This window comes from Parasteatoda tepidariorum, chromosome 1, assembly GCF_982258835.1.
Source record: "Parasteatoda tepidariorum strain Cologne lab strain chromosome 1, Ptep-v5.0, whole genome shotgun sequence".
NCBI classification, from domain to species: Eukaryota; Metazoa; Arthropoda; class Arachnida; order Araneae; family Theridiidae; genus Parasteatoda; species Parasteatoda tepidariorum.
The window spans coordinates 124,159,797-124,187,365 of NC_141755.1; the positions used below are offsets into that span (position 1 = coordinate 124,159,797).

The 27,569-nt window shown below is 27.2% G+C and overlaps 1 protein-coding gene across 9 annotated transcripts; it reads right to left on the reverse strand.

Moving 5' to 3' along the window:
- Positions 1-398: 398 nt before the first annotated feature.
- Positions 399-26,384, reverse strand: LOC147816882 (uncharacterized). Of its 9 annotated transcripts, XM_087152258.1 has the most exons (12): positions 26,229-26,384; positions 25,821-25,931; positions 22,426-22,509; positions 20,389-20,525; positions 16,985-17,189; positions 13,747-13,882; positions 10,746-10,882; positions 7,708-7,781; positions 7,579-7,617; positions 7,209-7,304; positions 6,573-6,667; positions 399-1,008 (listed from the first exon to the last, which is right to left on the reverse strand). In XM_087152258.1, coding segments are annotated over exons 1-5 (369 nt in total). In that variant the 5' UTR covers positions 26,265-26,384; the 3' UTR covers positions 399-1,008; positions 6,573-6,667; positions 7,209-7,304; positions 7,579-7,617; positions 7,708-7,781; positions 10,746-10,882; positions 13,747-13,882; positions 16,985-17,188. The 9 variants fall into 9 exon arrangements, with proteins under 9 accessions (XP_087008384.1, XP_087008377.1, XP_087008378.1 ...); XM_087152251.1 differs by lacking the exon at positions 6,573-6,667; XM_087152252.1 differs by lacking the exons at positions 6,573-6,667; positions 13,747-13,882.
- Between the last annotated feature and the right edge of the window lie 1,185 nt (positions 26,385-27,569).

Below are 27,569 nucleotides of genomic sequence, written 5' to 3' on the forward strand. Positions count from 1 at the left end.
TTTAAAGTAATGATTTTACTTTAAAAAAAATGTCATTGAATTTTTACAATTAAAAAAAAAAAAAACTATACTTCACTCTAAACAAAGTTTTTTGAAAAAATAGACAAATAAAAAAATGCTAACAGGGCATCATTTCTTATTAAATTAAACCAATGTATAGGATATTTCAAAAAAATATTTTTAGTTCTGGAAATATCCCTAAATAAATTTTTTTCACTTAATTGTAGATTGAACATTGTTTTGTTGGACTTGAATGTGATTTACTTTAAATAAAGAAAATTGAAGGTTATTTGGAGAAACTGTTTCAGTAATTTTGTATTAAGAAAACCTCCAAACACAATTGATCATGAAAAATATAGAGAATTTTAAATAAAGTAAATGAGAAAGATCCACGCATATTAAAATAATTTTTTTTATTAAAATTATAATTTATTAGCAACAAGAATAGGAAAAATATAGAACATAGTGAATCATTGACTGTTTAACAAATATATATAAATGCAAGAAAGGAAAAAAATACAAAGATTAAGTAAACTTAGAAGAAGGATTGAAAAAAGTTGTAACAAAATTTTTTTTAAATTAATGTGCAGTATGTTGGAGGATAAAACAAATTATAGTCAAGGAGTGGCTCTAATAGATTTCATATTTTTTTTTTTTACTTAAATTGAAGGGAGGTTTTAATTCATTTTTAAAGACAAAGTACAAATTTCAAAATCAAAAATGATGCAGATATATATAACTTTATAGCATAAAAGGGTAAGAACATTTTAACATAACATACCAAAATGGTTATAACAGCCTAAGAAAGATTTCTTAAATATTTACAATACTAAAGCATGCACTTTAGCATCCAAATAGAGTCTCGGTGCTGCCATCTAGTGTGGCAGAAACTAGATGTCCAAATTAACATGACCTAGGGTATCTCACCCATTGTGGTGGTCCAGAAAGAGTGGATACCACCTCCAGAGAATGCACTAGGTCTGCTCATCGGCAAGAACGATTGTGCAGCTAATTGGGGGAAAAAAACAATACTAAAGTTAATAATTAAAATATTTAGAATATTCAAATTGAAATAAAAAAATAATAATAATAATAAAAAAAAATAATAAAAAAAATAAAAAACAGTACAATAAATAAATTGCACAGAAGACAGAAATAAAGGAATTTTTTAAATCTATTAAGGAAGATAAGAAAAAAATTTTAAGCATTGTTACAGAGGACAGGCAAATTTTTAAACTAAAAAATAAAAGAAAAGGAAAAAAAGTCATTAAACAATATTAAATATACAAAAAAAAATTTTTGCAAATGAAAGTACACAACAATATTCGTTGTAAAATGTTCAATATTTAACTATATACAAGAATTAAATACAATTCTTCTTTAGAGTATTACAAGCAATCCTGTTCAGAAAGTTTGATCTTCATTACAGAGTTGCCACAGAAAAAAATGAACAAAATAGTTGCTTTTAGTAGCCTAAAACATGAAAATAGTAGCTAAAAACTAGGAAAATAATTGCTTAAATAAGAACAAAAATTCATCAAAAATATGACTAAAATTTTGTTAATGACTTAATTGTCATATACCATGATCCATTCAGTCCAGTAGGTGGCAAATATGATAATTTTTATATAAGCGTAAATGTTTATATATATGAAAAGTGACTACTCAAATTCGAAATTCATGCATCGTAATATCGCATTAAATTTTTTTTTTTTTTTTTTTTTAAATCAAGCGGAATTTTGTAGAAATAATCATTGAAAAGGCGATAGAGAAATGAAATAGACTTACAATGGAGTCTGTGCAGATTGAACGATTTAAAAAGTGAAGACTCAAATTTGCAATTCAAAATTTTCTATTTTTTATGGAAAAAAAAAAGTTCAGTGTGTTCAGAAACTATCTTGTGGGGTGCAGATTTTTCACTCAATTTAGGCTTAAAATAAAAAAATTTCGCTAGGAGTTTAGAAAAGTTTCCCAATAGTCTCCTTTTCCTGAAAATAGTTGCTTTTTTCAGGCATAAAAAGTTGCCATAGTCACCTTATGCCAAAAATAGTTGCATTTTAGTCGCCTGTGGCAACCCTGAAATTATTAGATACTAGTTTATAATATTTTCATACATCCACAATTACAGTTAACTAAGATAATTAAGTACTTTAAAATACAAAACTAATTTCAATTAAAGCGAAGAGGATAGTATATTTTATATGACAAAAACATGTAAAGTCAAATGTAATCTTAATGATGATACTAAGAATTTTGTGACCGAAACAAAACTAGTTTTATTAAAGCTTAAATAAGAAAATCTAAAAGCTGTAAGTACATAGAAGTAATAAAATGTGATAAAAATATAAAGAGAACAAGGAATGAAAAAAAAATTAAAAAGCAAGAGAAAAAAATATTTAAGTCGTATAAACTTCCCGCCAGCTCACATAATTGCATTCGTAAATTAGAGTGCTTTTTAATATTGTACTAATATAGCAAAATACAGGGTGTTCCAAAATTATCTTTACAACTTCAAAAATTCATAACTTCGAACATAAACAAGATATTTTTATCCTGTCTTTTGCATGTATTACTGCAACCAATAATTTTTTTTTTTCAATAGGCTGAAAAGTTATAAGTGAGGATGTGGACACCACAACAGAAAGCTCAATGCGTCGCATGGTTCATAGAGACGAAATCAGATACACAGGTTCAACGGAACTTCAGGATAACTTTCCAAAGAGACCCACCATCCAGACCCTCCATCCATGCATGGCACACAAGCTTCATGAGCACCGGATCAGTATTGCATAAAAGTTGAGCCGAACGACCCAGCACAAATCCAGAAAATGTGGAGCGTATACGGCCATGAGACGCATTGAGCTTTCTGTTGTGGTGTCCACATCCTCACTTAAAACTTTTCAGCCTATTGAAAAAAAAAACTTATTAGTTGTAGTAATACATGCAAAAGACAGAATATAAATATCTTGTTTATGTTCGAAGTTATGAATTTTTGAAGTTGTAAAGATAATTTTGGAACACCCTGTATATTAAAACATATTTTGCTTTGGCTTTATTAATAGAATATTAAAAGGCACTTTAATTTATGGACCTATTCATATGCGCTGGTGGGTAGTTTATATCACTTAATTAATTTTTTTTCTTGATCCTTAACTTCTTTAAAGTGAATTTTTAAAATATATTTAATTATTTCTGGTAGTTTTTTTTTGTGTGTCTAAAAAATGTAATTCTTTTTTATTTCTTTACTTGCATTTTTTTTGGTAAATTACAGGGGTGGCCAACCTGCGGCTTGCGAGCCACATGCAGCTCTTTGAAGGATTATATATGGCTCTTGATAAATGTACCAGAGTTCCTTTTCCATTTTCGTGCTATTAAATTAAAAAAAATTATTATCATTCCATATGTGTTTCAAAATGTCTTTTAAACTACTGAGAACAAATATGAAAGACTAAGTGTAACGTTGTTCAATTCAAGGTGAGTTTTCCATTTCTAATATAATTATGACATAAAAAGCATCTGGAGAATTAGAATTAATAGCGATACAAGAAGATTAAGCTCTACAATGAAAATATAAGTCTACGTCGATTACTGAATTTTGGAAATTTGTACCAGAATCGAAGTTCCTGAATTAAAAAAGGGTGCCTGTCAAATTATTTCAATATTCGGAACAACGTACTTATGTGAATCATTTCATTCCACTTTAAAATTTGTGAAATGCAAACACCAATCAGTATTAACTGACCAGCATCTCAAAGAATTACTGAGAAGTGCTGTCACCAAATATTCACAAAATTTTAAAGAATTATCAAGAAAAGTAAAATAAATGTGTTTAATTTTTAATATTTAAATTCAATACACATATTTGGTACTTTTACTTTTTTATATATGTTTTCAATAAATATAATTTATGTAAAAAAAAAATTTTAATACCTTATTGGCATACCTTTTAAATATGTATTTAATTACGGCTCGCGAAAAATTTCAAATTTTGAAAAATGCCTCGACTATCAAGGAGCTTGGCCACCCCTGGTATATATATATATATATATATATATATATATATATATATACATACAGTAGAGCGCCGATTATCCAAACCCTTATTATCCGAACGTCCAATTATCCAAACTATGTCTGAATTCTTTTTTTTTTTTAAAGTTTAGAATACTTTTTAAGATCTTGACAATTTTTCTAAATTAAGAAGAATAAATAATATCCCTTACATCCGAAGACCATATTTAATTTACAACCTTTTTAGCAGTTTTCTTAGAGCAGCCATACATACATGTATGGTGATACAGTTATACCTACCTACCCCTTTACAACTGAAAATTATCTTCCAAGAATGTGAGCTTCATTTTGATAGTCTACAATGGTTGGAATGCAGAAGGAGTTTACGAATAGATAAGTGCTGAAGTTTTATAATTGGGAAATGGGTAGTTGTCACTTATGTTTAATGATTAGTGATTACACTGCTTGGAATAATAAATCTTGGAATAAAATTCTTAACAAAAAAACTGAAGTTTCTGAACCAGTAGATCTTTCGGATGAAAATGATGAAATTGTTGATTTTGAATGAAAATCGGAACTCCACAGACGAAGATGAAGAAGCAAGTGATCAAGTTCAAGATAGAAGCATGCGATTCATTAGATATTGCAATGAACTGGCTAGAACGTCAAAATGATGTTGATCCAGTTTATTTAAAAAGAATAAGGGATATATGGCTGCTGAAAAAAACGCATCTTCTTTGAAACGAAATCTTTGCTGGATTTCATTTTCAATGGAAAATAATGAAAAATGTGGTAAAATCAGTAATTGACCAAAAAAATTATGAAAAACTGAAATATGATAAAAATAAATGAAAATGAAAAAAAAAGTTTTAAGAAAAGTTAATTAAAAATATTTAAAAATTGAAGAAAAAAAAACTTTTAAACACGCCAAAGCTATTTTAGATAGTACTACCAGTCCTAAGCCTACAAAAGGTGCGATGGAAAGTTAGTGCATAAATAATAATCATGTACACTAGGTTTTAAACAGTTTTCCAATTATCCGAACTTTTCATTATCCGAACCATGTTCGGTCCCGAGCAGTTTGGATAATCGGCGCTCTACTGTGTATATATATATATATATATATATATATATATATATATATATATATATATATATAAATACACAAAAAGGACAACAACAACAAAAAAAAGAGAGAGAGAAACGAAGGAAATTAAAAAAAAGCAGTAGGTCTCAATACTGTGCATAAGCTGCAAGTATATAGAACTCATAAAATAAGTTCAAAATACAATACAAATCAACAAGAAAAAACATGGGAAAAAATTACAAAACAATGAAAAAAGAGGAAAAGAAAATTATTAACATTAATAAAAAATTATAAAAATCCAGAAAAAAAGAAGATATTTCTTCATCAGCTCTCATTCATCAGCTCTCATCATCAGTCCGCAAAAAGGAGTACTTTTTTTAAGTGCTCTTAATGTCATTGTATTGATATATTACACTTTGGCTATATTGATACAATATTAGAAAGCACTTTTTTTGCGGATATAATTGTGTGAGCTGATGAAAAGATTATATATTTTTTTTTTTTTCAGATTTCTATTATTTTTTTTTTTGAAATAATTTTCTTTTTCTCTTTTTCTGTTATTCTGCAATTTTTTCCACGTTTTCTTTACATTTTGAACTCATATATGATATACATACTACCAATAACTTATTTCTTCAAAAATTTGAGTCTAGTATATGAAAAAAAAAATTCTGTACTGGATATATGTATATGCTCTTTTATTGCCTTATAACTTGAAATTTAGAAGCATGCCAACATCCAGTAATAGTTTCAAATCCATTTTTGTGTGTTTTGAATATGTTTTTTAATTTGTTTTGAAAATTTGGTTTAAAAAAATTACAAATAAATATTAATTCCAGGACAGAATTCAGCCCATTGATCTTTTCTCAAGACTGATTTCAGTCCTCAAGACAAATGAGTGGGAGGTGAGAGTGTAATAGGTGTGGTCTGTTAATTGTTTAAAACACCATTGCCAAAATTATCATACCAAATTTAATAAAACCTTTAATTAATGAGAAATATAACTAATTTTAATTTCATTTTAGGGATTCCTCAAATATATTTTTAAATTTTTAAGATCATCTATTCCCAGAAAAGCATAAGCAAAAGATGTAATTAGAATTTTTTTAAAGTTTTGAACTGATAGAATAAAAACAAATTTTCTAAATAATGGAGAGAAAAAAATTGTGATGAATAAATAAATAAAAAAAACTTATTTTACTTATCTTGCAATAAATTTGGTAATAAATGTAAGAATTATTGTTACAACAAATCATGACTACCACCTCCTAGAGACCAAAACAAGGCTCTCAAAAGAAGGAAATAATTATATGGTTCTTTAGAACTTAAAGCAAGCTTCATGGATCTATTTACTATATGATGTAAATAGGGCTAGAAAGGGGAAAAAAGTTTACTTTAACAATTAAAAACAACAAAAAAGTACATTTCAAATATTTTTTAAATATAAGTAATTATTAAAGAATGTAAAAATTACTTTTAGTATTTCCTCATTTTAAGCAGGAAACAAAGACACTGATCCAAAAATCAGTTCAAAAAGCTTCAAGTACAAGTTAGATCTGTCCATATTTGCTTTGAAGAACATATAATGTTATGAAATAAGTTTATTTGTTTAAAAATAAAATGTGCAGAATAAGTTTTTCTTTACACATGTAAAACATATATTTGTTAATCACAAAACCTTAAGAAATTCATTTAACGAAAAATATTTTAAACGAAATTCCTACTTAACAAATATACATTCACATGATGAAAATGTACCATTTTGTTGTCTATCATCAGTACCCAAATGACAATTATTTGTTTAAACATTATAGAAAATAACTGTTTATAAAGGAATTGAATAGATCAAAAAATTGTAACATTTGTTCAATGACAATGCAGATAATGCTAAACAGATAAGTGTTAACAGTTATGCTTCATAATAAGTAAATATATAAGCATTTATCACTTTTAATGTAATTATTATTTCGTACATTGAAAATTCACCAGTACACATTTAATTTTGTGAGGCACATATGCTAAAAAAATTCTTTGCAAAAAAAAAAGAATAAAAAAAAAAGAAGAAGAAACAAAGTTATTTGAAAAAGCTATCAGAGTAAATATTACTTACATCTATTTCTTCCATCTTTTTTAGGAGATATTCTACTAGCATTGTTGAAAATATGGGGGAGGTGGCAGTATTAGCAAGAAAAGAATTTGCTAGAATCTGAAATATAGACACACTCTATCTTATCAAACCAAGAGGTTTTGTATTTACAAAAATTATGACTATAGTTAAACACTTTTAACTGATTGACTGTTTCACATTTGAACAAATCTGCATAGAAATATCTCGCAAACACACAGCTTTTTCATTTAATTACAGAATAAAAAATAGCTGAAAGAACGTTTTTAATTATTTGAAACATTCACTGTTACTCTTCTCCCATATAGTTTAATAATCTATACTGTAATAATTATTATGAAAGCAATAAACATACTTGCAATGCAGGATTCTTGAAAATTTGTTCAACCATGTACTGAAACAATATAAAGTTTAAAAATTATAATGAATAGTATTTAAATTGTAATAAATAGCATTAAAATATTATACGGCATTTAGAGCTTACATGTATAGATGTTGAAAATACTTCTCTATGTTAATGGATGTATGTTACTATGTTAATGGATGTATCATGGTATACTGAAATGAAATTTTATTTTAGACAATCTAAAATAATTTTTTTAAATAAGTGATATATAGTAGAAGATCAATAAATTCAATTCGAAAAACCCCACAAATCTCCATCACCTACATTAACTTTACAATATTTAAAGAAATCAAAACAGATAAGTAAATTTGTTGGATATTATTTCTAATTCCTCTTGATAACTTTAAATATAAAAGTGCATATTTTTGTGTTATAAAGTATTTCTACATATTGATCTATCCTTTAATATTAATATGCTTAGAATTTAAATTTAATGATGTGTGAATAAATCTATATAACACAAACTTCTATATAACGCAAAGTCTCAGCATTCAATGCTTGCATTATAAAGATCTTTTATTGTAAATCTAGATTCTAAAAATATTTTTTTTCAGTTATTATTACTAATATTTAAAGAAAAAATCTATAAAATCATTTAGAAATTACTTTAATCCTGCTGTTGGATATGAAGCAGAAAATTTTATTACTGACTACACTAGGCCTATATTTTAGTTTCTAATAATTTTGGTAAGCAAATGTTAGGAAATATATCTGAGAATCTTACAAAAATTCGCTTGAATATTTCTTTTAATCAAAAATGTTTAAGATTTACCTTTCAATTTTGCAAGATTAAATATAATTTGAAAAGAAACTGATTCAGAAATTGGAAAAAAATTAACATAAATTACATACAATATGGTTGAGCTTGAAGAACATTTTTATAATTTCCCTACACCAATTAGTGCAGCATAAAAAACTCTATCAAAGGTGAATTGAATTAAAAACACATATGAGTCTTCTTCAGCTCGACACTAAATATTGACACAATCACAAAATAAAAAATTGCTTTCTATATCAGATATCTTTTAAACTCTCTCCACCCTATCTTAACTAAAAAGGATGGACCACTCAAGCAAGATGTTCTAAAATTTCCTTTTCTTCCTTAGAGCGAAAAGTTTGCATGCTGAAAAAATTATTCATACATGGGTGAATTGAATAATAGCAGTAATTAATAGTGTTACAATTAAAGTGGAAAAATAGACTCAAAATATTTAAAAGCAACATATGTAACACAATAATTATGTACTAATAAATCAATTGTAGACAGTATCATTGGTGATTATCAGTGTGGCTTCCGCAAAGGAAGGTCCACAGTTGACCAAATCTTTACCCTACGACAAACTTGGAGAAATGTAGAGAATTTGGAATAGAGACCCATCATTTATTTGTGGATTTTAAGGCGGCATATGACAGTATTAATAGGACTGAGCTATTGAAGACCCTATCTGATTTTAATATTCCATCAAAAATAATCAGACTTGTAATGCTCACACTCACTGAAACCATTCCAACTATACAAATTCAGGGGGAACTATCTACCTCTTTTGAAGTTTATAATGGAGTTAGACAAGGAGATGAATTGGCATGTCTTCTGTTTAACATAGCCTTAGAAAAAGTTATTAGAGTTGCTGGCATAAATACTACAGGTACTATATTTAATACATCAGTGCAGATTTTGGCATACGCCGATGATGTAGACATCATCGCAAGATCTAGGACTACACTGAGTGAAAATTTTTTGGCACTGGAAAATCAGCTAGAAAAATGAACTTAAGAGTGAATGTGGAGAAAACAAAATATATGTATTGTGGTACAATGGAAACCATCCCTAAATTGTTTGAAATAGATTCTTTTAAATTTGAATCTGTAAAAAATTTTACTAATCTAGGATAAAAACTAAACTATCAAAATGACATTAATCCTGAAATCAGAAAAAGAATAATCACAGCCAATCGCTGCTTCTATGGTTTAAGATCATTATTGAAATCCCACTTAATAAAAAGAAAGACGAAGATTTTACTTTATAAGGTATTAATTAAGTCAGTTTTGACTTATGCTTCAGAGACATGGACTTTAACAAAAAGGGAAGAGAAGTTATTAGCAACCTTCGTAAGGAAGGTCCTACGACCCATCTTCGGTGCTATCCTCGATAACAAGAACTGGAGAAAAAGATATATTTTTGAAATATATTAGATCTTTAATAGTGATGATATCATTAAATCGATTAAACAAAGTAGAATGAGATGGGTCGGGCATGTAGTGAGAATGAGCCCAGAAGGAACAGCATTAAGAGTCTTTAATGCAACCCCCTCCAATAAAAGGCCAAGAGGAAGGCCCAAAAAGATGGCTGGTCAATATGAATTTCGCAACCGGCTTCGCTATATGAATTCTGCACACCACAGTGCTGACACAAAATATCCTCTGTGGTAGACAGATTATGGGTTAGAATCCCCTTGCCGTCAAACTAACTGGTAGGTTTTTGTGGTTTTCCTCTCCATGCAACACAAATGCGGGTTAGTTCTATCAAAAAGTTCTCCAAGAAAGCATACCGATACTGATTACAATACTTGATTCTGGAGTTCTCTTGTCTTCTGGATTGGGTTCAAAATTACAAAGTAACAGAGTTTAACATTAGTAGTCGTTAACTGAAAATTAGATCAGCTGTTCAACGATGGTTAAAAAAAAAATTAGAGTCCTGAATTCTAAAGTGAAATACAGGGTATTACAATGAGCAATAGTGGGATGCTCTGAAGAAAAGCACATAAGTAAGAATGAGGTTATTCTATGAGCAGATCTATTGACAGTCTAAATTATATGGGAGAAAAATTAATTTAAAATAAAAGCAGTATCAGGGGTCTGTCCAAACCAAATTTACTGCCATTTAGCGGTACCTTCACAAATTCAACTTTAGGAAAAACGGTAGGAATACTTTTTCTTAAAATTTCATTTTTGTGTCTCGTAAGAAACGATAAATCCATATTTTTACCATATTTTTGTGTTGATTTTTTAATATAATTTTTAATTTTTCACAAATTTTGTCTAAATTTTCACAAAATAGGTACCGCTCAGAAAAACCTAGACAGACCCCTGAGTATTATAATTGACACAATACTTACATCATTGGTTGCTGCTGAACAGCTTGTCCAGGAGTAGGGACTGTTAACTTATAAGTATCCTAAGTTCTTGGAGCATACTTGATCAATCTAATAAGTTCCTTTAGGTTGGTACTGCTTACTTGGATTAGTGTTTGAATCTGAAACAATTTAAATAAAGGAACAAAATTAAATGTATAATTTGATAGGGAACACCTATTAAAAAAATAGTGATGGCAAGTTAAATATTCAGACAAAAATAGTACTTAAATTGTAAAGAAATAGCATAAAACACAAAAAATATTTTTTTATAATGATAAAGGAAAAAATAACTCAAATTTTATGAGGATAGCATGATAGAAGAAACATGAACAACTTTCACTTTTTTTCAAAGAAGAATGTAATCTTAGAAATTTTTTTATAATTCTGAAAACTATATAATTTTTACCAAAGGAATACATTACTATCAAATTTTATACTTGCACCCTATGGTGACAACAGAAGCATTGCAAAATAGCACAAAAAATGTTGCAAAAAGATTAAGAAAGTATGCCACTAGTTATTTGCTATATTTTTTATGAGTTACAACAACGAGCAGCAAAAAAAAAGGGGGGGGGGGAACTCTATTCAAAGTGAGATTTTATAAAATCATAGAGACATGCAATTTTAATGGTGTATTAATATAGAAATAAGGATGATTCTGGCTATATTTTTTTTCAGTGTAAATAACAAAAATTAAAAAACTACTTTTTTAAAGTAATTTGTTTAAATAGTTTTGATAAACTATGCTTTAATGCAATTCTAATAAAGCATGTACATTGAGGAATATGTAAAACAGTTTGAAATATCCTTTTAGGATTAAAATTAATATTAGACTTCTAAAGCATTAAAATGAGCTAAATATAGCCTAAAAATATAAAGAAAATTACATATAAAGGTTTATATTCATCAATGAGAATAATTTTGTTTCTTAAATATTAAAAATCAATTTTAAATTCAAAAAAAAAATTATAGGAAATTAAGAAGCTCTGTTAAACATAACATGCATTTCATGATAAACAGAACCATACCATTAAAAAAAAAAAACATAAAATCACATGGAAAAAATATTTAACTTAAAAACAAACTATTTTAAGCACTATTTCTGATATTAAAGTCTCATCACACAGAATATAAGCTAGCTTAAAATTTCACCAAAAAATATTTTTTTGAAAATATGTATAAAATAGAAAGTTTAAATATGCCTATAAATTAAGATATAAATAAATAACTGCTTTCGAAACTGCCACACAATTTGAAGGTTTAATACACATTTTATGTATTAATAATAAAATTAATAGGAAAATTAAGAAAAAAAATTCATAAACACTTATTTATTGATTCAAAAAGTCAAATAATTCATAAAAATTTGTGATGTAATGCAACATGTTAAATATCTAAATCTAAAATTATTCTTAACTTTAAAAAAGCTTAAAATCATGCTTAACCAAGAAAAGTTACAATTGTGTTTACTTTATTAAAATATTCTCTGAATACTAATTAATAAATAAATTTAACAGCTTAATAACTTCTGGACACAAGAAAAAAAAATTTAAGTCAAACTAAAAAACATAAAAAGGCTATATGCCTTAGATCTTTAAAGATATATATGCCTATATACCTTTAAGTATGATACCTAAAAATAGTTTATATCTATTTAATTAAAAAAAAAAACTATCTTTGAATTTCTGATACACTTTAAGAACGGTACCAAAAAAATAGACAGGGAAATAAATGGACTAAGCTCAGAAAAATTTATAGTTATTAATATCACCTCATTTTAAATTCTGTTTACTTTTACTATCTAAGAGATAAGGTAAGTAGGAAAAAATCACATTCCATCCAGTACTTTATTAGGGTCATTTTCACATAGGGAAAGAATACTTCCTTTAATGTTAAATAAGGGATAATTATTTTGAACACAAATATTAAATGACTAAAAATATTTTGATATAATTTTTGTTCAATTTTATTTAATTAAATGTAGCAAGAACTGACTTGCTACTGAAGGTAATTATAATCATAAGAACCTTAATTACCTTCACCTTAACTCATTTGACCATAATTATTTTTTCAATGAATAATAAGAAAGAAAAGATATCAATATTCAACATAAATTCAGAAATTACATTTATATATTTCTCTGACGGTTAATATGAAATCCTTTTTCTGTCTGCACCCTTAATGTCAGATGACTGACCTGAAGTTCATTGAGTTATCATTTTAGCATTAGAATTAATTTAAATTCAATACAGTGTAGGGATAAGCTACTGACAATGTCAACTGTCATCTATCCAAAGGTACCTCTAGATAGAATTTAGTTAGCATGTCGTCTATATTAGTGAATTGGAATTGAATGATTGTAGTGGTAGCTATGCTACAATACTCCTCACCAGAATTTTATCTGTGATAGAATTCAATGAACGGATGCCACTAGTTGATACATTGCTGTTTTGCCAGAGGCCAGAAGAGTTGTATTAAAATCACGGTTGTTAGAGAGGTCGCTCTTGTCTTGCAATTAGCAGTCGAGTGTGTATGGGCTGCTGTTGTGTTTCATCAAGGCTGTGTAGCAACAGCGTGAGGAAAACAATGTCGCAGTTGCAAATATCAAGTCAACTGTTCTCAGTGTTCCATCCATCAAAGAAGGCATGTTCATATCAAAGTGGGCATTTCTGTTGAGGTATGTGTGTTCAGATCAAGTCAAAAAGTCACCAATGTAGAGCTAGGCTACAGTGTCAACTGTTATCTATCCAAAGGTACCTCCAGATAGAATCGAGATAACATGTCTTATATACAAGTAAATTGGAATTAAATAATTCTAGTGGTAGCTAAACTACACCAGATAATAAAACTTGTAATAAAAGGATATGTCTATAGTCAAATGGGTTATGGGTATGTATATACGTTATGGATAGTCATATAGGTTATGGATATGTCTACAGTCATATAAAACAAAATTTCCTAAGAAGGGGTAAATAAAGTTTACCGCCAGAAAACTTGCAAGCCGTAATTCTCCAAGTAACTGTTTTCGATGAACATACTAAAGTTTTGACTAAGCTTCTACATTCTGCTATGTTATAATTAGCTGTCTGAGAAGCAGAAAAACCAAATTTTGCCTGAAACTAAAAAAAACTATTAGAAAATATATTCATTTAAATCAATGAAACATTTCACTAATATTAAAAAAAATTACTAACAAAATAACATTTTTCTTAATAGTTAATAAATAATGATTTAATGAAATACACAGAAGCATTCATGTGTTTGTGTGACTACAGCACTTTCAACACCTTAATGATAGACTTTTTTTGCATTCCTGTTTCCTTATTTAGAAGGAATAAAAATATAAGTTTCTAAATGCATTCTTTAAATCTATTACAACATTTTTCAAAAAACTATTAAGAAATTAGTCTTATAGAAGATATACTTTGAAATACTTTGACTTCCATTTTATTTAAACTTATACTTATTAACCTGAAACTTATGAGCCCTGTCAAGACATATATGGATGGGTACACCTACAAATAATGTCAAGGAACAAAAATTAATAAAATATTCTTAAAGTTGATTGTAAAAATATTATTGATGATATAAAATTTTTTACACAATGTATAAAATATTATATGCTAAAAATTAGGAAGAAAAAGAAACTAAAAATATTTGAGCCTGCTTTTTTAAATACTGTTGTTTTAAAATTCTAGCGTAGAAACTTTTGTTTGAATGCAGAGTGAAAAATTATTGATTCTGATATTAATGAAAAAAATATTACAAATACACAGAAATGGGGATTTTATACATTAATTATATTCAAGGTTCCAAGTCATTTATAGGATTAAAACACAGGTTTTCACAGATTTTCAAGAAAATTTCAAGATTAGAAATCATGAGATTTCAACATTATATTTCTTTGGAAATATATATTTTTTATTCAAACTAATTTTTTAATAGGAAATATGCCTAATATTAAATTTTGTAAAATGTATTTTATTTCCCTAGAAGGGTTTTACACAAATATAAATATAAATTATAGACAAATGCAATATTTTGCATAAAAACTAGAAACTGAAAAACTCAATGAAACATAATTTATTAATAGAGTCATATCAATGATACAGTCTGCTATCAAACTTCTTACTAATGATCAAAAATCAACATTTATTTATACAGAAAACTTAATTTTCAAGAACTTTTTTATCATTGATCTGGATTTATAGTTATATTTAAGAAAAAATTTGAAACCATAAATTGTTAAACCAAGTATTTTTTATAAATTAACATTCTAATTTCAATGTTCTAAAAAGATTTAACTATGTTACAGTAAAATTTTAACAAAAAGAATTCAACAAATAAAAGTAATAGATATTGGACTTATTTATTTTGAAATTCATTGGCTACATATTGTTATTGCAAATTTTGAAATTGGTTATTTATACTCAAGGTCCTGCAAAATGTTTACAAAATTTTGAAACATTCAAAATTTAGCATCATTCCCCCCGACTCTTTTCTCCCTAAATAAATTCCCAGACATTTCCAGATCTTCCTTATCCAGTGAAAACCCTGATATTTTAAAGAACAAAAGCACATGCAAGCATTTCTAATTATTTAATTATTAGAAAATGCTGTTGCAGTTGTAGTTAATTCACGTTGCACTAGAGCTGCACAATGAGCTACTGGCGACGGTCTGGGAAGCATGATCTTGATCCAAATGATCACCCACCTGCACCACAGCCAGTGATGCTTGACTTTGGTGATCTACTGGAAACCGAGTCTTACAGTCTACTGTGGGACTATTAGAAAATGCAGATCTGATTTTGCCTCATTTATTTTTTTGCTACAGAAACAATTATAAAAAGATAACACAAATTAGTACTTTAATTTCGATAAATTCAACAATGTTACTACAGAATTTTAACAACAAAAAAATAAAAACAAATGTTGAACTTATTTACTTTGAACCTTATTGGCTATTTAGTGCTATAGTCCAATTTGAAATAGGTTGTTTAGTTTCTAGGTTTGCTGAAAGATTTTTCCAGGTTCCAACCTAACATTGTATTTTTCCATCCCTTATTTTTCTTTAAATAAAATTCCAAGACAATCAAAAGGTTTTTCTTAGTCTATAAGATTTTTGAAATTTTAAAGAATAAAAACATAAAAGGATATGGAAGTACAATTAAACCCCTGAATAGCAAAATGTCTAAGAATCCAGCAAAGAGTCTACTATAAAACAGAAGTTCACTATATCCAAATTCTTTGAAAAATTATTTTTTAGCATATGACAATTATAAATATGTGTGTGACAAGAATGATTTCTAAAATGCATTTGCAGTTATCAGCACTTAACAAATACAAATTCGTTAAGACAATATTTAGTTTTGAAATATCTTCTAAGTTTTTTTTTCTACTCTAAATGACTAATACTAATCAATAGTTGTAGAATACAGTGGATATAATTTTTTTCCCTTCTTTTTTTCAAGGAGATTCCATATTTTCAAGTTTTGTTTTGAATACAAGCACTATAAGCAACAATATAAATTTAACAGAAAGTATATGTATGTTTATGCTTTTTTCTGCAGGACAGACAGTTGCAGCTTTGCAATAATTTTAAAACCAAAAACTTCAAGCCTCCTCATTAACAACTCACGGCCCTAAATAAAGCATAATTTTTTTTCAAAATATAATAAACATCATAGATGACTTTTTACTGCTTCATACATATACCAGAGCTAATGTTGCTACAAATATTATTCTCATGGAAATTACTAATTTTCAAAAAAAAATTCTTGAAAATTTCTAGAATAGTTAATAGTTAGCAAAGCACAATTTTCACTACCAGAACAACAAAACTAGTTTTAAGATCAGGAATTATAAACTAGTAATAATACCATGAAATAATCTGAACTGAAATACCCTTTAAGAATATTTAAGGTTTAAAAATAGTTGAAATTCATAGCTAGAAGCTAATGTGAAAATAAATGGCTGAAAGTATAAGGCTTTGATATCCTGCCAGATTCTCATGGTTTATGACATCATATTTTTATAGACATAAGAAGTGTAACAAAATAAATTTAACTGCACAAGCAACTCTCATGATTTTAGTAAAATGCAACTATTATTCATACAATAAAAATTCTTCACAATTTAAAAGCATTATTGCCTTGAATTACAATAAATTTAATTAGTGGCAAAAAATGTATATTTTAATTAATAAGAAAAAAAGAACTTACATTGACATTTTCTTGATCAGATCTTATTCTAATGCATTCAATTAAATTCAGAATAAGCATGCAAGACATTGTTTGAATTGTAGTTACTAAAGATTCATCATGAGCATTTTTTGAGAACACATTTACAGCCTTAGCCAGAATCTTCAACTATAAATGTTGTCCTACATGATGCATAAGATCAGCTAAAGTACTATAAGCAAAAGGCCTAAAAATATACAAGATTCTTACATTAAAATAAGTAATACTACAGTCAGAAAAGGAAATTAAAGCACTGTGAAACATAATACATTTAACGAAAATTATAATTTAGAATATATTTTCCAAGCCTCATAATAAATCAAAGAAAAAATCAGAACAATTTTCAAGAAAAAAAATCAAGATATACTTTGGAACAGTACACATTGTTAAACTAATTTTTTAAAAAAAAGCAAATGACAAAGTAAAAAAGTATATTTTGTTCTACTAAAACAAACATCATTAAATGTTACAAAATGTTGGTTGTTAAAAATTTAAATAAAGTTAGAGTAGAATCAATTAATGCATAGGCAAAATTACTATGATACTGAGATAGGAAATACACTATTTTGCAAAAAGAAAAGAGAGAAAAAAAACTTATATTACAATACAAAAATTGTCATTCTATAAACCTTTCCTTTTTCCAAGTAGTTTATTATTATTTTAAACAAAATGCGATAATTCAAAGAGCAACTAAAATCTAAGTGCTTCTATTAGCCCACAGACCACACAATAAAAGATCTCTAATATATGTAGTTGATAGACGGTCCTTAAGTTGGAACTGTTAAATTCTGAAATTTTTACTAGCATCATCAATCTATATTAAAATAATAAATAACAAAAAATTTTTGAAAACCAAAATCACTTTATTCTACAAATCAAATCTTTTAAAGTTCATGCTTGTAGAAAATGGGATGATCAGAAAATACACGAAAATCGGGAATATTAGATCAAAAAGTTAAAAACAAGATTACATTTTTTTTATCATGTCAATCTGGAATATCAGGACAACTGTGAACTCTAAGGTTTTTCAGGACAGAAAACATTGATGATGTTTTTGTGTCTCACTGAATCATCTCATTCAGTTTAAAACAATTTGATAAGAAAATAAAAAAAATTTGTACAAATAAATTTATTGCAGATAACTTGAAATACAAAATTTAAAGCAGAGGCTTAGAAGATTATAAAACTAGATGCTAAGTAAGCATAACAGAACACTTAATTAGGAATAATATATTTGACAAATTAGCATTTAGAAGATACTTTGAGAATTGCAATAAAACACAATTCATTAAATATTGGCATGTTAAGTAAAGCAAAAACAGAGTTTAAAAACTCACATAATCTATTTAATTAAACTTTTATGTAATTTTTTCATGCAGTTATATTGTAGATATTTTTAGCATCTCTGCATATTATGATTCATTCATTTCAAAGAGCAGTAAATAGATAAAATAAACTGATTATATCTTAATTTAATCTAAATTTTTAACAAAACACAAATATGTTAGAATTAGAAACTTAAGAACCTATATTAAAATCAATTATCTCCCTCTTGCAATTGAATTTCTAACTATATAGAAAACTGTAACTTCTCTTGAAAGAAGGGTTAAAATAAATTAAAAATAAATTTTCTTTGCAATTCCCCCCCCCCTCTATTAAAATATAGATACTGTACTGGACATGACAGAAACAAACCTGTTAATTGATATATGATTTAAAAAGTGCTTGATAAAATAACTAGAGGAAAGGAGTTTAGAGTTTTTGGAAAGAGCATACAACCCTTTTTTTGCCTTTTAAAAAACTTACAAACATTTCTAGTTTGAATTCAAGTTTTTCTCAAAATAAACAGAAGTTTTATATAGATTTTTATTACAATAAACCAAACATTAAAAAAAAATTCCAGATAACATATGGGAATTTGTTAAATTAAGGTAAGCAATCTTTTTCAAAAACTCTAAGAACTAACTGCAACAACTGTATATTTTCAACAGTAAAACAGGATGATAAACAAGACTCAATATTCTAAAATAAATATCATTTGTCATCGTAAACTCTTTTAGAGAATGATTTTCTTTAAAACAATAGTAATTTGTGTTGAAATTATGTTTAAAGTGAAACTTAAGAATTAGAGAAATCTGAGAGTTTGATAAGCTCAGCTCCAAGGAAATGAGATGCTCTAAATAGCAACTAGCAGTTCAAGAAGACCCCTAATTTTCAAGTAAAATACATAAATTTAAAAAAAAAAATTCTTGAATAGCTCTTCTGGAATTGTTTGTTTTTAAACACTAGTGATCTTCAAAGCACCTTTGAGCATTAGTCTGTTTTTGAATTGTAAGTTGAAAATAATAAAATCATCATAAAATCATTTTCCCCCTTGTTATTTAATAGAAAAGTGGGTAGTAAGGAAATTTTGGAATATTTATCTCAGAGGCTCAACCCTTGGAGGACTAATAACATTCGTGAAACTAAAAACCAATTAAATATTAAAATTATTATAAATTAATGCTAATAATACATACAGTCCCCATTTTTGTGGCAAACATAGTTGATCTATAACTACTAATATTTAAATATTTGAATTCCAACTTCCACAAACCAAAATAAACTAAAAGCAAAAATAAAAAACAAAAAGCTTTAAATTTTTTTAATACTACATATTTACTCGAGTATTCTTTATAGGATATTTAAGGCTTATTAACTTGACTCACTTAAAAAATGAATTTTTATTTACTGTTCTAATTAGACATGTAAGACTTTTTTGGAGGAAAACATAATGCACATTGAATAAATATATAAAGAAATAGTCATTAATGTTGAAAATTTTTTAAGACTTTTACATTATTGAATTTTTGTAATATCGTAAGAACTATACAAGGATATTTTTTCAAATGAAACATTTTTTATATTATATTTTTTAATTTAAATATTGATAGCAACTATGCCATTGAGTTCATAGTTATGAAAAGTATTTTACTCTCTCTTAGCAAATAATAGATATATAACAACATAGTTTATTTTCAAAATAACAGTATTTAAATTATAGATTATTTTAGACTGAGAAAGACTTTTAAAATATAATTTTGCTATTCTTGTTTCAAAAAATGCTGCTATTACAAAAACTTCTACAAATTTCCTTTTCTTAGAGTCATTAATTTTTAGATATAATTAGTGAGATATGCACAATTCTGAAAATGACGCAAAAATTAAAGAATTTCTCAAAAATAAGGAAAACTCGTACACACAGAGAACATTTTAAACAGAAATATTTTTTAAATAGTATCTAAAGTAAAAAAAATTTTTAAAAAATGAGTCATTTATAAAAAAAAACATGTTTTAGTATAAAGGAAAAAACAAGACATATTTAAGAAATAAAAAAAAGCATTTACTATCTCAGCTCTGTGGCTAAAATATGATGGGCTGCTACGAGCAATTCTTTGCACAAGTGGGCAACTTCTTGAGGACATAGATACAACAATCCTATCATTCCTTTAGCAAACTGTGAGGAATGTTCATTCACAACATACTACAAAAAAATAATCAAATTAAAATCACAGCTGGGTTAAATTATTATCATAATTTGAATTAAAATTAAATTTGCAACTAATTTGGGTTAATGTTACTCAGATAAACATAAATACAGTGCATGCTGCCTATTAAAATCACATCCATTTTGAGAAAACTTGATTGTAAAAAGCAGCAAATTTTAAAAACCAAAATGCAGGAAAAAGTAATTTCAAAGTTGAATTTCAAACTAAACTAAATTGATTAAAAACTAAATTGATTACTACATTTATGTTTTATTTTTACAAAACCTACATTTGACATTAACATTAGCTACATTTTTTAACTTAGAGGAGGATTATAAAATATTATATTTGATAAGCAAAATTTCAAATTAAAAATTCACCATAGTTTGAAAGCATATAAGAGTTTCTAAAACATTAAATATCCTTTTCTTTTCTGCAAAGTTCATTTTAAGAAATCAAGAGCTCTTTTGAAATCCATTGAAGTTAGATTTACCTCATTGAATGATTGAGGATCCTTGATATTGAATGATAGGCATTATAAAAATTTTTTTAGTACGTAAATAGTTTTCTTTTGGATTCCTTTAGACTCTCTTTTTCCTAATTTTTTTAACTTTTGCCCTTCAATTTCAACACAAAATGCAATCAACACCAGAAACTTTGTTCATAGAGAACAGACAAAAAAATTATTATTTATATGTATTCAAAACTTGAGAATATAGAAAATTCTAATCATTCAAACAAAAAACAGCAAAGTTTTTTATTGTTATAAACAAAAACCTTACAAAATGTTGTCTTTACATAATGGTAATAATAATAATTTTATTAGAAGATGGTTTTCACATAGTTTGATATTAAAATGATTCCGTTCTTGCAGATTTAATAGTAAAAAGCAGCTAATTTTATAATTCAGTGATTTTATAATTGGAGGTTCCAGTATTAATGATACAGTTAAATCACAGTAGTAAAAAATAAAATAAAATGGGCAGAAATTTTTTTTATGTTCACAACATAATAAAATGATTTTAATAATCAGAAAATATTCCAGTAGTCAGAATAGTTCTAAAAAAAAAAAATTTCCTCCTTCATTTTGAACCAATAAACAAGTAAGCAAGGGAATACGGGGGGAATTAATCAAATATATCATATCAAGTTCACTTTATTTTTATTAGCATGACTTTTCAATTTATTTTCCCTCTTAATGAGTTCTAGATAATATATTTTGTAATATACTTTGCACATTACCTCTATTTAATGTTCAAAGAGCAAATAGTTCAGCATCAGGGCTATTTAATTTATAAAGTCAAAAATTTGATTCCTAATGCATTGTGCAGAATTTTTTTTATCATATTCCATGTTTCATTATATAATTACTAAAAAAAATTCTAACTAGCAATTAATATGTTAAACGCAAAATGTATTGAAAAAATGAGCCTGGAAAATTAATTTTTCAACTAACATTATTAAGTACTCAATGTAAAGATAGCTCATTAATTTGCTTGAAAGTAATCCCCCTGTTGACAACAAATCATATATTCTGAAATCATTAAAGTGTAGTAAATCACTCTCACAACAGCCTGTTGTAGGTCAGGAGGGTCATAAAAGCTAAAATTCTACAATTCCTAACCAATGGCATGATTTTGTTCAGCAGAAGTTGCTTTTACTTCCTAACTCACACTTATGGATCTAAAGCTTGATTGATCCATAAGTGTGAGTTAATAAACCCGTGCAAATGTAAGTTAATAAACCAACAGAAACACATTCCAATCAATGTAATGCAAAAATTTACAAAAGTTGATTAATAAAATAGTTCTCCATGAATCTGTACATTTGTGAAATATATTAATACAAAAGCGAATTCATTGAAAAAGATAAATCATATAAATAACACATTCTTACTTCGAAGCTGCATGGTGGCCTGAAGGACTTGAGAAATTCTATGATTATTCTTAAAACTACTAATATGTTTCTTTCATTTTCCACCTAAAATATGAATATTTGAATAAAAATAAAACATCAATAAAATCAGTATAGGAGAAGTCATAAAATTCCAACATTAAACGTATAGAGGAAATATAAGTTGAGAAAAATATCTGCATAGTTTCTCAAAGTTTTTATGAAAGCAACAAAATTCTAAGTTAATAAATAGCAACATTTTATTAGCTAATCTGTTCAAATGTAAACATCAATCTAATGTAGTTAACTAATTTCTGAAAAAATAAAAAATTTAAAAACTAGTCAAGTATTTAAAATTAAAAATTCGGTTTTGATACGTCAAATTTTATTTTCACTTTAAATTCTGTAACAAAAAGTGCCACTCTTTTCCCACAATATGAAGAAAATACAAACTCTTAATCTTTTATTTATTATTATAAAATGTAGAGCTAGAGAAGAAAATTTTCAGTTTTCAAAAAATATTTTCAGCTAGTCAAAATTTTTACCAAATAAACTTTACTTTGCATAATTTTTGTACCAGTATTACCTCGGAGAGATAAATGTAATTTTAATTAGAATATTATTTATAATTATGGGCTTACAAATCCTGGGCACACGGTTGCCTAAAGACTTACAGCCCAATATTTCAGTAAAATTTAATGCTTTTTTTAATCAAACAGCATGTCTCATAAAAATGAAGTCCTAGAAGTTTAAACTTTTCTAGATCCATGCTCTTGATTTGTAAGTATTTCAATTATACTCAACAAATAACAATGCATGCAGAACAAACACATACTGTAAGTTCTTGTTCTGCCTATAATGTTAGGGAAATTAAATTGATCAATAATTGTTACTAATTGAAAATATGCATACCTGCTGGTTGATTTACAGACAACTTATTAATTAAAGTTTTTTTTTATAATATATATTATATATATAATTGAGTCATTTATTAAGAAGATAGTCGTTACTTCCTTTCAATGATTTGAATATTAAAGACAAGATTGGTTTGCTATGAGGTAGCAAATGATTATTTGTAGGGAGCCTGTGAATTATTTCTAAAATTGTCTTACGAATTTGCCGAAAACAATAATACAGTTCAGTGGAAATATTTTTTAAGGAAATTGTAATAAAAAAGCAAATTAAAATATATAATTAAATAATAATTTTAAACAAATATTTTCAAAACCACACCAAGAATCATATTAGTTACTAGGGTTGAACAACAAAACATTTATTCTTAACCAATGTGATAACAATATTTGATTTATATTAAGTAAATTTGAATACATATTGAGTATATGATAATTTTCAATAATGATAAATATCAAAAACACAATTATCAATTACAGTTCTTGAACATCAAAAAATTGCACTCCTTATTGAAAATGATAAATATAGAATGTGATAATTTTAGGAGTATTATTGACATTGATAATTATAGATTATAATATTACGCAGAATTTTATATTTTGTTTGGGTAACAAAAACTTGACCAAAGTCAATAGTTAAATTTTAAAAATATTGTAATACACTGTGAAATATGTATGTTTCGTGACAATATATCATAATATTAAAATTCTAATTAGGTTCGATTAGTTACCTTTTAAAAAAATTTTCAATAAAATATTAGACAACAGACAAATTTTTATGCTTAAAATATTATATAACAAAAAGTAGAGTTCTCAAATTTAATTTTGAAATTATATGATGAAAATATGAAATATCCCATTTGCTAGTAAATTTAAAAACATTTAATAAATCTCTAAAAACTTAACTAAAAACTATAAAACAGACAAAAAACTAATTAAAATATATTTAAATAAAAAAAAAGGTTATACACATTATTATTAAATAAAATGCCCAAGCTGAAGACATTAAGCAAGCTTTGTAACAGGGCAAAGAACAAATCAAGACAGCAATTTAAAAATAAAAAAAAACAGGACAAAATTTAGAACAGATTTGGAACAGCAGAGCATTTTTTGGAACAGTTAGTTAAAAAGTACAATTTACTCTACTTAATAGTAACAAAATAAAATTTTACAGCAAAAAATTACTTGTTCATAGCAAAAAGTTTTAACAGTTTCCAGAATAATTTTATCAATACAGAACAACAAATAATAGTTCCAAATCAAAACATGGAAAAATTTGATGAGGCTGTAGCATTAAAAAAATGAACAGTATCAATTCGTCAATATTTTACTCATACCAATATATAATTCAAATGTGTAATTGAGTTGAAGATTTCTTTCATCTCCTTAAAGTAGGGTTTCAATGATCTCAAAACAAAAATGCAATGAATATGCCGCTTAACATTTATGTAGAACACTAATTTTAGTAAGCAACCCCCTAATTTATCATTTAAAAGTTTTATAACTGCTTGTTGACTGAAATCACATGAAAGAAAACAATCAATATTTGTGCAACTGTGTATTTGGTGAAAATATTAAGTAAGCATATCACCCTTGAAATCGACATCATAAAAATTTGATGTTGCAAAATTGCTTATCAATTTTCCTTTCCATTGAATGACTTAATTCCCAAAGAGGTTGAAACAATGAATCCTCTGGGTAAGACTCTAAATATCTAAACCATGTAAATAATCAATAGACAGTCCCTATATTGGAACTATCAAATATTGCGATAATGACAAGCATTCAAAAAAGAAAGAAAAAGGATATTGGATCAAAATTTTTCAATTCTTTAAATCTACTTTCTCAAAAATCTGCATTTTCATTCCTGGAAAATCAAATATTGCGATAATGAGAAGCATTTAAAAAAGAAAGAAAAAGGATATTGGATCAAAATTTTTCAATTCTTTAAATCTACTTTCTCAAAAATCTGCATTTTCATTCCTGGAAAATCGAATATTCAATACACACACAAAATTCAGGACAAATACGGATAAAATACTTTATATCAGGAACATCAAGATCATCAGGACAATTACTAACCCTGATTTAATCTAATTTTTAAAAACAGCAGTCTTGAATATAAAAACAAACTGAGATCAAGCGTAAATAGAGAAAACCTGATTATTCTGCCAAGACATTAAAATGAGGTTGATTTCATACACACACTACATAACCTACCGACATTAGCAACAATGGGATTATTTTTTTAAATACTGTTTAAATTTTGTTATCTTAAACCCATATCAATGACTATTAACTGTGTTCATTAAGTTCATCAGTTATGTAAACTAAATAATTGACAATGTATGAATAAAAAAAATATAAAAGAGTAAAGGAAAAAGATTTAGATTGGCTACCTTCATAAAAAAAAATACAGGATATATATAAAAATACGTACATTAAAATATACAAAATGACCCTTTGGCATGATATGAAAATACATACATGGGTGGCTTTTTCAGCATTGAACTGTGGTTCTCCATCCTCTAAAATTCTGATGAAAATTTTTATATCCTGATCCAAAAATGAAGGATATTGTGGATTACTAGCAATAGTCTGAAAAAATAAAAGGATACTTTTATTACAAAATTAAAACACTAATATTTTATTAAAATATTTTTTTTATTATTGTTAGTTAAACATCAATTCAAATTCTTTTGTTTCTATTTATTATTTAAAAAAATATTTTTATAAACATTGCACGCTTGATTTCAATGGTGTGCCTCTAGTCTTCAGGTTTCAAATTCAAAATGTAAAATTGCTGAGCTTTTATATAAATAATTCCTATGTTGAAAGATTAAGAGCACGTTATTCCGCTTATTACTATGAGAAAGAAAAAAAAACAGCTCACACCATTCTTAATTGACATTGACTAATGTTGATGCACATATTGGAATATTTCAAACTATTTTCATTAAATAATTAAGGGTATGCTTAGTGAAATGTTCATCACAGCCTTTTGTTTGTTTACGAACTGATTTCATAATTATGTAAAGCATCCGGTTGCCTATTTCTGCAAATGTTACTAACCCGTTCAAATGGAAGTACTCAATTTATAAAAAGCCATTGAAGGCCGGAATTACGTATAAGCTAAATAAGCTGTAGCTTCGGGCCCCGAGATGACAAGGTCACCCAGATCCTACTTACCCCCCTCTTTTTTTAAAGTTTTATTCGGGGCTGGAGCCCTCAGAAACCCAAAAGGCATTTTTTATCTTTTTTACATTGTCGGACATAATAGTCCCGCAGTGGACTGATCGTTAAGACACGGTTCCCAGCAGATCACCGAAGTCAAGCATCACTGGCTGCGGTCAGTGTGCGGGTGGGTGACCACTTGGATAAGTCTGCGTAGGGACCGAGAGTGTGCGGTATTGGTCTTCGTTAAACTTTGCTACCGTAAAGTGCTCGATTTCGCACGCAGGTCGTCGGGCTATCGAAGCGGGGATGTCATCCCCTCCGCAGAGGATCAAAACTGTGATGGCATGTCTTCGTATCATCCTCCGGGATGTTTCCCAGAGCGTCGCCAATAGCCCATTGTGCATCTCCAGTGCGACGCAAATTAACAACAGCAACAGTCAGACATAATAAATATAAATAAATGACTGAATAAAACAAAAAACTTCATTGTCATTAGTAGGGAACATATCATCTTTCCAGCAATTTGAGTAATTATATTCGCGTGTCGCAGTTGGTCGCGCTGTGGGCAAGGTTGATACGTAGTCCCGGGAGTCCTGGGTTCGATACCCTGCAAAGATCGACTTTAAATTTTTTTATTTATTTTATATTATGTTTTTCAATATACATTTCGACAATTTAGCGTGAATGAAGTGTTCTGTATATAGAAAAACAACTATTTTTCCTTTATGAAATAGCTAATAAAAACAGATAAATTTTGATTATTTTTTATTTATTTATTTATTGTATTTTATGTTATTTTTTTAACTTCTTTCTCAATATTTTTTAATGAATAAAGTGTTTTATATATAAAAAGACTTATTTTTCTTTGTTAAAGAGCGAATAATGGCTGAAAAAGGGACAAAAGTCGTATCAGGAGGCACGCACACATCACACCCCGTTACTCCCTATAATATTAACCTATAAATTTAGAACTCGGCCTGAAATTAGAGTCCTATGTAACAAACAATTGAACTAAAGGAATTTTTTATAGACTAATTAGTGGGCCCACAATGTTCCCAA

Excerpts from the sequence above, each read along its gene's own strand:
- LOC147816882 (XM_087152252.1), bottom strand. The coding sequence starts at position 26,264 with ATGTGCATCAACATTAGTCAATGTCAATTAAGAATG. Across the intron at positions 22,510-25,820 it reads ATGCTGAAAAAGCCACCCAT|GTGGAAAATGAAAGAAACAT; the intron begins GTATGTATTTTC and ends TTCATATTTTAG. Across the intron at positions 20,526-22,425 it reads GGCCACCATGCAGCTTCGAA|TATGTTGTGAATGAACATTC; the intron begins GTAAGAATGTGT and ends ATTTTTTTGTAG.